Raw genomic sequence first — 11,635 nt, 5'->3', positions numbered from 1 at the left:
GGTGGGACATAAGGGTGGAGCTGATTGTTCAATAGATGAACCTCTTTATGTAGATTATCGTTGTATTCTTCCGCATTGGCCAGCTGCTGTCCCAGCTCAAACTGTCGAGCTCTCAGCACATCTTCCCTGGACCAAGCTGCATTTCACTGGTGAGTTAACCGAGTCATCTCTTCAGTGAGCCTCTCAATCTTGGCGTCGTGCTCCCTCTGAAGCTAACGTCGATCCTCACGGGCATGACCAAGAGCACCAGACACACGTCTGAGGCTACCTTCTACTCCATCTAACACTCTCATCATTGTGAACATGGCGCTCATGGCAGGGTTATCACTATTCTGCCCTTCTGCTGCACCAATCTCCAAGGGTCTTCCTCTTGCCTCACTACAAGAAATTCTTCTTTTTATGACAAAATCCCTCATGACGAGGCCTGATTTCGTCATATAATGTAACATAATATGACGAAAAGTTATGTGTCGTCATAAAATTATGAGACCCAAAAGTATTTATGACGACATCGTTTCTTGTGTCACATAAAGGTAGCAAGTTTCGTCACAAATTGTCAAGCGGCAGGAGTCAGTTGACGGTTGTGAATTTTTGACGATTTAGACAGTTTTTATATGACGACAGTAGACCGTCACTGAATGTTTTATCAAATATGACGACCCCCAATGTCATAAAATACCCCAGTACGAGGTGGAGCCTTGACCCATGACAGTTGGGCTCGGAGCTTGGCCTAGGCCCATGTAAAAATGTAGAGGGGGCCCAGGTGGAAGGAGGCAGGCCGAGCCTAAAATAGAAGGCCCGAGAGATGTCTTTTTCTTTTTTTTTCTTTTTTTTTAATTTATAAATCACTTGTTCATCATGAACAAGAACGATTTCTCTTTTTAATTTCTGGTTAAAACTTGTAACTAGTCTTTCTCCCACATATTAACTCCAAATATGATGATTTTTTCCTAAATTTTTCTAAAATCATTATCTATCAAGTTAATGTATTGATTTTGGTCATCTTTTCATGTGACAAAGTTTGACCAATTCGAATTTTAAATTTAAAAAAAATAACGACTTCAAACTAGATTTTGAAACCCGAAATGATTTCAAATGAAAAAGTCATAAACATAAAGGTTGTATAATTCATCAAGATCTACACTTTTTATTTTGGTCATTTGTTCATCCGATAAAGTTATAGTAACGTTGTTCAAAAATTTTACACATCTCCCTCATAGTTTATGAAACTATAAGAGAGATCTGTAAAATTTGTAAACAACGTTACTATCACTTTGTCGAATGAACAAATGACCAAAACGAAGTTTGTAGATCTCAATGAGCTTTACAATCTTCTTGTTGATGACTTTTTCATTTGAAATTAGTTAGTACCCTAAAATTATGTTCGAAATTCTAATATTTTGAAATTTAAAATTCAAACTGTTCAAACAAAGTCATATGAAAAAATAACCAAAACAAAGAAGGTAGATCTTGATGAGTTGTACAAACTTGGTATTCATAACTTTTCTAGTTGAGACCATCTAGGGTTTCGAAAACTAGTTTGGGGTTGTCAAAATTTAAAAATCCAAAATTTGAATCGTTCAAACTTTATCAAATGAAAAGTTGACCAAAACAACAAATGTAGATCTTGATGAGATTAACAAACTTGGTATTCATGAATTTTCTATTTGAGACCATTTAGAGTTTCAAAAACTGGTGTCAAAGTGTCATTTTTTTAAAATTTAAAATTTGACTTGGTCAAACTTTGTCAAACGAGACACTAAATGACCTTAGATGAAAAACTTTTGAATACAAAGGTGTTAGAACTCATCAATATATACAATTGTTATATAGGTCATTTTTCCATTTGAAAAAGTGTTAGTAAACACTAGTCATAAAATCATGAATCTCACATAGAGTTTATGAAACTATACGAGAGACTTGTCAATTTAGAACTAAACTTTCCTAACACTTTCTCAAATGCAAAAATAACCTATATAACAATTGTATATCTTGATGAGTTATACAAACTTTGTATTCATGACTTTTCTAGTTGAGACCATGTAGGGTTTCGAAAACTGGTTTGGAGCAGTCAAAATTTAAAAATCCAAAATTTGAATCGTTCAAACTTTGTCAAATGAAAAGTTGACCAAAACAACAAATGTAGATCTTGATGAGCTTAACAAACTTGGTACTCATGACTTTTCTATTTGAAACCATTTAGAGTTTCAAAAACTGGTGTCAAAGTGTCATTTTTTTAAAATTTAAAATTTGACTTGGTCAAACTTTGTCAAACGAGACACTAAATGACCTTAGATGAAAAACTTTTGAATACAAAGGTGTTAGAACTCATCAATATATACAATTGTTATATAGGTCATTTTTCCATTTGAAAAAGTGTTAGTAAACACTAGTCATAAAATCATGAATCTCACATAGAGTTTATGAAACTATACGAGAGACTTGTCAATTTAGAACTAAACTTTCCTAACACTTTCTCAAATGCAAAAATAACCTATATAACAATTGTATATCTTGATGAGTTATACAAACTTGGTATTCATGACTTTTCTAGTTGAGACCATCTAGGGTTTCGAAAACTGGTTTGGAGCAGTCAAAATTTAAAAATCCAAAATTTGAATCGTTCAAACTTTGTCAAATGAAAAGTTGACCAAAACAACAAATGTAGATCTTGATGAGCTTAACAAACTTGGTATTCATGACTTTTCTATTTGAATCCATTTAGAGTTTCAAAAATTGGTGTCAAAGTGTCATTTTTTTTAAATTTAAAATTTGACTTGGTCAAACTTTGTCAAACGAGACACTAAATGACCTCAGATGAAAAACTTTTGAATACAAAGGTGTTAGAACTCATCAATATCTACAATTGTTATATAGGTCATTTTTCCATTTGAGAAAGTGTTAGTAAACACTAGTCACAAAATCATGAATCTCACATAGAGTTTATGAAACTATACGAGAGACTTGTCAATTTAGAACTAAACTTTCCTAACACTTTCTCAAATGCAAAAATAACCTATATAACAATTGTATATCTTGATGAGTTATACAAACTTGGTATTCATGACTTTTCTAGTTGAGACCATCTAGGGTTTCAAAAACTGGTTTGGAGCAGTCAAAATTTAAAAATCCAAAATTTGAATCGTTCAAACTTTGTCAAATAAAAAGTTGACCAAAACAACAAATGTAGATCTTGATGAGATTAACAAACTTGGTATTCATGACTTTTCTATTTGAATCCATTTAGAGTTTCAAAAATTGGTGTCAAAGTGTCATTTTTTTTAAATTTAAAATTTGACTTGGTCAAACTTTGTCAAACGAGACACTAAATGACCTCAGATGAAAAACTTTTGAATACAAAGGTGTTAGAACTCATCAATATATACAATTGTTATATAGGTCATTTTTCCATTTGAAAAAGTGTTAGTAAACACTAGTCATAAAATCATGAATCTCACATAGAGTTTATGAAACTATACGAGAGACTTGTCAATTTAGAACTAAACTTTCCTAACACTTTCTCAAATGCAAAAATAACCTATATAACAATTGTATATCTTGATGAGTTATACAAACTTGGTATTCATGACTTTTCTAGTTGAGACCATCTAGGGTTTCGAAAACTGGTTTGGAGCAGTCAAAATTTAAAAATCCAAAATTTGAATCGTTCAAACTTTGTCAAATGAAAAGTTGACCAAAACAACAAATGTAGATCTTGATGAGCTTAACAAACTTGGTACTCATGACTTTTCTATTTGAAACCATTTAGAGTTTCAAAAACTGGTGTCAAAGTGTCATTTTTTTTAATTTAAAATTTGACTTGGTCAAACTTTGTCAAACGAGACACTAAATGACCTCAGATGAAAAACTTTTGAATACAAAGGTGTTAGAACTCATCAATATATACAATTGTTATATAGGTCATTTTTCCATTTGAGAAAGTGTTAGTAAACACTAGTCACAAAATCATGAATCTCACATAGAGTTTATGAAACTATACGAGAGACTTGTCAATTTAGAACTAAACTTTCCTAACACTTTCTCAAATGCAAAAATAACCTATATAACAATTGTATATCTTGATGAGTTATACAAACTTGGTATTCATGACTTTTCTAGTTGAGACCATCTAGGGTTTCGAAAACTGGTTTGGAGCAGTCAAAATTTAAAAATCCAAAATTTGAATCGTTCAAACTTTGTCAAATAAAAAGTTGACCAAAACAACAAATGTAGATCTTGATGAGATTAACAAACTTGGTATTCATGACTTTTCTATTTGAATCCATTTAGAGTTTCAAAAATTGGTGTCAAAGTGTCATTTTTTTTAAATTTAAAATTTGACTTGGTCAAACTTTGTCAAACGAGACACTAAATGACCTCAGATGAAAAACTTTTGAATACAAAGGTGTTAGAACTCATCAATATCTACAATTGTTATATAGGTCATTTTTCCATTTGAGAAAGTGTTAGTAAACACTAGTCACAAAATCATGAATCTCACCCATCCCTCCCACGTGCTTGGCCATTAGATCAAAACGGACGGCCAAGATACATCAGGTCCCAAATAAAAACACTCCAGAAACCCTACCCATCCCTCCCCGTATCCACTCCCTGCATCACGGCACCCTACTCCTGCGCCTCCACTTCCTCCGACTGTCCCCAATCAGCAAACCCTACCTGTGAGCAGCCCCTCTCCTGTGAGCAGCCAAGGGCGGCATGGAGGAGGGCGCCCGGCCTCGATCTGGCCATCGGCTGCGTGGAGGAGGACGTTTGGCCTCGATCCGGTTATGGGTGGCGCGGAGGAGCATGTGCGTGAGGTCCTGGGGAAGCCTCCCCACCGAGTAGCCCGGCCCCAACACCTGCTCCTCTTTCTCATCCTCACTGTGCAGGAGCAACGAGATCCATGGCGCGTGCGTCCTGGGAGCAGGAAGCGACAGCGATGGCTGGTTTGCAGCAGCACCCCAGCGACCACCGACGTCCGCGCTCGCCCAGCTCCGCCGCTGCCTGGGGGTTCGGGCGCAACTTCCTCGGCATCTCCGCCGCTAAGCCAAACGCCGCCGCCTCACCCGACCCGGCTGCCTCACTACATTTCTAATCCGCCTCCCGAGCCCAAACCCTAAACCTAAACCTCTCACCCGCCGCCACCGACGCCACCACTTCCGACGCCGCCCCGAGGCCCCCTCCCAGCGCCGCCGACTTCCACCTCGGATTGAAGCAGTGAGTTTTTCCGTCCCCTTCCATGGTCCTCGGGCTCGATTCGACCTGTTTCGTTTGTTTCCTGTCACTTTGTCGCCATTACTGATCGCTTTGAGTGTTGGTGTGTGCTGCAGATGTCGTCGGACGATGAGGTCAGGGAGGAGAAGGAGCTCGACCTCTCCTCCAACGACGTCGTCACTAAGTACAAGGCTGCCGCCGAAATCCTCAACAGTAAGTAACCTCGCCTTATCGCCCCCTTCTAACCTTATCACCCATCCTTGCGGTTGATCTGCGGTCCAGCAGGGTGCGTGGAGATTGTCTAGTTTTTCTAGTATTTGTTGCCGCTGGTTTTTGTTAATCGTTAGCTGTTCTTCAATTTAGATGTTTGGCGGTCTTTGTGAATTGTTAGTGGTAGCTGGATTTAGCTGTTGGTTGAGTAAATGGATTTCCCGTTACAGTTTTGAGAAGCGGAATTTGATATGTCAAATGGCGTTCATATTGACCATGATGTCTATACTGGTAGCAGTGGTTCTGGATTGCAGAGGAGGCTTTTACTTGGATGTTAGCACCACTTTGGTTGCCCCATTTTCTTTGGAAGTTTTATCTGTTATCTATTTTGTATGTATGTTGAGTTTGTTCAAGAAGTGCACTTGATAGTAATTGTGCTTACTTTGGCCTGATGATGCATACTAATATTAGAAATGAAATGCTCAACTGATAGTAATTGTTCTTACTTTGGCCTGATGATGCATACTAATATCAGAAATGAAATGCTAAAGTTGTTTTACCACCTTTGCAACAGATGCTCTGAAGCTGGTTGTGTCTGAGTGCAAGCCAAAAGCGAAGATTGTTGACCTTTGTGAGAAGGGCGACTCTTTCATAAGAGAGTAATACATCTATCTGTGTGTTATTGCTCTTGATTGCTACTTTCTTGCTAATTTGCATCCTTACTTTGGGCTCATTGTTTGGAATAGGCAAACTGGGAATGTCTACAAGAATGCAAAGAGGAAGATTGAAAGGGGCATTGCTTTCCCAACCTGTGTATCCGTGAATAACACCGTCTGCCACTTCTCACCACTTGCCACAGATGATGCAGTTCTTGAAGAAAATGATATGGTTAAAATGTAATTGTCTTGCTGCAACTATTTTTATAATGCCTTTTTGCAGATATTGCTGTGGACCTCAACAATTTTGTTTTCCTTTTGCAGTGATATGGGCTGTCATATTGATGGCTTTATTGCTGTGGTGGCACATACACATGTAATTGCAAATGGGCCTGTCACAGGAAGAGCAGCTGATGTTCTTGCTGCTGCCAACACAGCAGCAGAAGTTGCTATGTGACTTGTAAGACCTGGGAAGAAGGTATAAATGTTTTACAAAGCCCTAAGTTTTTTTTTTCTTTCACAAGTTATATTTTATCTATTATTGTTGCCGTCTCCCTAAGTATCTTTGAAAGATGTTTGAAGTGGTGACCTAAATAAGTATTTCCTTTCTCATTTTGTGGGTGCGTACTGATTTGTTCGTTTCATTACTAATCCCCATTCTATATATTTTCAGAATAAGGATGTTACTGAAGCAATTCAGAAAGTTGCTGCTGCTTATGATTTCCCCTGCTCTGGCCTGAACCAAACTGCAAACACCAGATGTGTCCATCCATTCTTCTCAGTCAAGTACCCCCATTGCACAGCTTTGATTTCAAAAAGACCTCGCCACAATTAATTAGTCCCTCACACAATGCTTGCTATATTTCAGGTTAATCTAAGGCATGCATAGGCTACATGGTCTGTCCAGATAATTGTTCCATAATCCACAGCGACAGCGTGACTCCTCTTACAAGGTTATTTTGTTGACTCATGATTCGTTCATAATATCTTCCGCACCATTTATCAAAACAAGCCTCCATGTCTTGCCTTCTACAAATTCCCCTTTGCATTTTTAAACAGCTTTTGCATAGTACACAACAGCCAATTGCTCTAGGTGAAATGTGGAGATATGTGTGAGGGAACGTACTTCTCACGTACACTGATGTTGACCAAAAATAAAGGTCTCTACAGATCCCGCTTTTGTATCATGCCTGTTACATAAGAAAAAATTTCCATCTGTTGCCGCTGTTGTATTATGCCTGCTAACTAAACACTTTGCATTTCCATGCTTGCCCACTATGTATTACGCCGCTGCATCTTTTAGTGGTTTATAACAGATTCATTGTCACCCTATTACGTTTGTGAATTATCCTAACCACCCTACTAAATGGCTCACTGCTTATATGATAACACTTCACTATGACAAAGCCTATTTTTGCTGCAATAGGTACACTAACTACTAAATGTTGATATAATGTTACATGCTACATACTTCAAAATCTTCCTTATATTGTCCTTCGATTTGCAAATATATGTATCCATCGATTTTTCGTCAACTAAACTACATACTTCAAAATCTTCCTGCACAGTTCCAGCTCTTCAGTGATGTCTTCTTCCTCAACCTACTCATCAGTTTGATGGAACATATCGCTCGACAGGTGCACAACTTCGCCAAACATTGAAAGTTCTTTCACCCATGCTGAAATGAGTATCCATGTCCAACTGAGACAGCCCTGTACTATGCTAACATTATCCTACGACGGGCTCAAATGATGACCCATATATGTAACTAATGTTACTGATCTTTTTGTTTCTGTGTATAATATGATGTGCTATAATTCCGCCTTGCTGGCCCGTGCGAAACACGGGGGTACCTGCTAGTTTCTTTCATATTTAGTGAAGTAATTTTTCTAACCAATATAGGGAAACCATTTAGGTGAACTTTGCAAGGAACAATAGAAAGAAAGAAATGATTCTAGAATGAATCAATCAAGTGGTGTCACCGTGACTTTCTATCTTTGCATTATTTAGTTGGGTGTAACTTTGCAGCTTCAAAGATTTCCCTACTGAGTACTTCTATTATGTCAATCACAATTGCCTACTGCTGTCCATTGTCCCTGTACTTGCATTTATCTTCCTGTTTTAATATAAATTGTGTGGTTTTAACGGTTACTTTATGGATCTAGTTATTTCCTCAAATTTCATTACATCTGTTATTTTACATTTTCCTTCATTTGTCTTGCTGCTTTACTACAAATTTGTGTGGTAATAGATGTGTATATTGATTCAGGTCTATTCCCAAATTCTATTACAGCTGGAATTAGCTCGTAAGTCACCAAGTCTGCTAAATTTGTGTGGTAACAGATGTCTAGTGTCATGTTGAATATTGTTGGTTTTTTCTGCTTGTAGTGACAGGCTCTGCTTGTTATGTAGAAATGCAAATAAATTGATTGATAATACCATTGAAGGATATGCTGCTTTGGCCATGATAATTTGCCTCTTGCTCGAATGATGCAAAGAATTGTTTCTTTACAATATAATAGTATTGTGTGTTTCTGCAACTTATTGCTTAGCCAAACATGATAAAAAGTCGTATGACATACCTGCATGTTTTGATCTGTCCTGTGATTTATTTAGTGAAATTTGCTAACCAATATTCACTTAAATTTTTTTTATCTAGATCATTCAAACACAATTGAATATGCCAACAATTGGAAAGTGTGATTCTTTTAGTTAGCATTTGCATAGTATATTTTTCCTCTTCATTGTTTCTTTTCAGATAACAGATAGGGTCATGGGCGTTGTTTGCTGGGCTGTTGGCTGGAACTTGGCGCTAGCTGTTGGCTACTGGCTGGAACTTGTTTGGTGCAAGAACTTGGCACTAGGTGCTGGCTGGAACTTGACGCTAGCTGCTAGAATTTGTTTAGTTGGCTGGATCATTTTGTGTTCATGTTTTTGTTGTAATTTTGTATGGAAACATGTATTCTGGAACATGCGCCTTTGTATGGTCGTTATGATATTATGGAATTGGTTATATGGTTTATTATTGTTTCAATTGGGTCAGCCCATAATATGGGCCTGGGCTGGAAATGTTGGGCTCACAATATTTGACGTTACCCTATTGTCATAATAACCTGTCCTCCCACGTACCATTTGTGACGGTTCGTACATTATGTGATGCGTTGACTAAACATTATGTGACAGTTATAGTCGTCATAAAAGGTAACAATAGGTGACGATAGAACGTTACCGTCACAAAAGGTCTTGACATTTTGTGACGGTGGCCCATAAAATCGTCACGAGGTACATTATGTGACGGTCGTTATATGACGACCGGTGTGACGCTGCTTTTTCGTCATAAAGTAGTTTTTATGACAATTTCTGTACTTTACATGACAGTTCCGGTTTGTCACACAAGCCCCGATTTTTTGTAGTGCCTACTGCCATGAGTCAGTGGAGGGGTTGCCCCTCGGAAAGACTCCAACCAAAGCGGCTGCTAGCTCCTGAGGAAAATGATCCATGATATCCCTCAGGATCCCAAAGGCTGCTCTGCCAGCTGCTTCTTCAGCAGTCCTGCCAATTGACTCATAACACCAGCCTGTCCACTCAGAATTGTCACCTTGGGGACGAACAACGGCCTCCACAGTAACTAAGAGACCTTCTCCCAACTGCTCATTCGCCCAGAAGTAGCAGGGTTCCATTCCATCAGGATAGCCTACATAGCTAAGCACTCTCCACAAGAGTGTAGGCATTCCGAACTCTCCAAGGAACATGTGACGTTGATGGGTACGTGGAGCAAGCTGACGGTTGGGAGCTCTACCTCCGGTGGACTTGCGAGCAGTCTGCTTGGTGCGTGCCATCTACACCATTAACATGTACCCCTTGGTGAGACAATGCCATAATGGATAAGAGTTACATAACCGAGTAAAAATTTTATAAGGGGAGGAACAATGTAGTTATGTGAATGGTAATTATCATGATGCATGCTCGTTCCGTACGTCCTCACAAACTTAGGAAAAATTTGTTTCTAATGGTAGACACGGTGGCATACATATGTTCTCTCATAAATAGCGTAACTAGTCGAGCTACACGTTTCGTTGTTAGTGTACCTACATAAAATTTCATTTCAGCCCTAAACCCATAAGGAAATATGCAGAATATAATTGTAAATACTTTCATATATGTATACCCATACATATACTTCCGTATCAATCTACCCGACAATAATTTAAACCCACAATTAATTACGTACCATATACACATGCAAGCATGCATACATAGCCGTACCAAAGCTAACTCTTCCCGACCGCACTCTCACATCTTGCGGTCATACACTCATCATCTTACCTTGGCGTAGAGGCATTTGATCCATACATTACCACTCAAGTGAATGGCATCCATACAATAGCACGCCGTATGGACGACGAAGTAAAAACCCCATGTTAGTACTTAAATAGCCACCTAATAGTCCTTAATTTGGGCATGAGGAAAGTGATCATTGGCACACTTTAGATTCAAATACCTATTATATAACTATTAGTTGCTAGAGAGAGGTTTTTTGGAAAACAAAAACTTTTGTTTTAAATACACTTGTGACAATTAATGTTGAATCTTGCTCTGATACCAGCTATCGCAGAACCGACCAATTTATAAGAATACAAGTACAACGGCAATCCGCAAGCGGTCGCACTATCATACTTGAACCCATATAAACCCGGTAGTCCGTCGAGTACCACGACGGGTCTCGATAAATGATTTACAACAACTAAGATCGTACATGATTCAACATACATGCCACATATTACATAAAGTTCATAGATACTTCTCATCATCAGAGTACGAATAAAAGCTATTACAAACCGAGTTTGATAATAAAGCGGAAGCAAATAAGTTCGAAGATAGAGTTTCCAACATAGTTTGATACAGTGCCAAATAAGATCATGGTCCACAAAAGCAATGATAGGAATTAATAAAGAAGCCTGCCCAAGGCTTACTCCTCATCCACAGCGGGATAAAAGCAACTCTTGCAATACCCATGATACACAGTGCCATCTGCAACAATGGGAAAAATAAACCCTGAGTACGAGAAGGTACTCTGCTAGACTTACCCGTCATGAACCAGAAATAAAATGACTCCAAGGATTATGCAAGGCTGTATAAGTGGACGTAACTCGACAACATTTTTGCGTAAAAGCAATAGAGTTATGGTACAGTTACAATTTCTTTATCAGGTTAATTATAACTATTCATTTCTAGATTAGCAACTATCCTGTGCCAAACATGTGGTATATCATTTAGAAGCATACAATAGTAACCATAGCAGGTATTGTAATTCCATATTCCTCCGAACCATCATGTTTTATAGCATAGTTGCTACGATGTTGGGACTAGCCAAGTTTCTCACTATCCGAGAGAGACGGCGATTCAAATTGATTTCAACCAGCTGGGAATTTATTCAAAACACAAACCTAGGTCTACCAGCCATGATAGCCTTAGGTCACCTTTGGTACAACTTAGGTACACATTTCGTGGGTCCATACTGTGCCGCACAATCTGGAACACCAGATGCCAGGATG

At 38.3% G+C, this 11,635-nt stretch overlaps 1 protein-coding gene across 1 annotated transcript; it reads left to right on the top strand.

Annotated features, from left to right (window-relative positions):
• The first annotated feature begins 5,070 nt into the window (after positions 1-5,070).
• LOC136452142 (ERBB-3 BINDING PROTEIN 1-like) lies at positions 5,071-6,802 on the top strand. Its single transcript, XM_066452780.1, has 6 exons — positions 5,071-5,217; positions 5,331-5,427; positions 5,999-6,083; positions 6,171-6,320; positions 6,405-6,558; positions 6,754-6,802. The coding sequence occupies exons 2-5, from the start codon at positions 5,331-5,333 to the stop codon at positions 6,535-6,537; spliced, it is 465 nt and encodes a 154-aa protein (XP_066308877.1). The 5' UTR covers positions 5,071-5,217; the 3' UTR covers positions 6,538-6,558; positions 6,754-6,802.
• The last annotated feature ends 4,833 nt before the right edge of the window (positions 6,803-11,635 follow it).

Source organism: Miscanthus floridulus, chromosome 5, assembly GCF_019320115.1.
Source record: "Miscanthus floridulus cultivar M001 chromosome 5, ASM1932011v1, whole genome shotgun sequence".
Taxonomy (NCBI): domain Eukaryota; kingdom Viridiplantae; phylum Streptophyta; class Magnoliopsida; order Poales; family Poaceae; genus Miscanthus; species Miscanthus floridulus.
The sequence above is the reverse complement of the archived record's forward strand: the minus strand, read 5'-3'. Positions and strand labels throughout refer to the sequence as shown.

Bases quoted from the DNA above. Each gene is read 5' to 3' on its own strand.
- LOC136452142 (XM_066452780.1), top strand. From the start codon at position 5,331: ATGTCGTCGGACGATGAGGTCAGGGAGGAGAAGGAGCTCGACCTCTCC. The intron at 5,428-5,998 runs GTAAGTAACCTC...CCTTTGCAACAG, and splicing joins TGCCGCCGAAATCCTCAACA to ATGCTCTGAAGCTGGTTGTG. The intron at 6,321-6,404 runs GTAATTGTCTTG...TTCCTTTTGCAG, and splicing joins GAAAATGATATGGTTAAAAT to TGATATGGGCTGTCATATTG.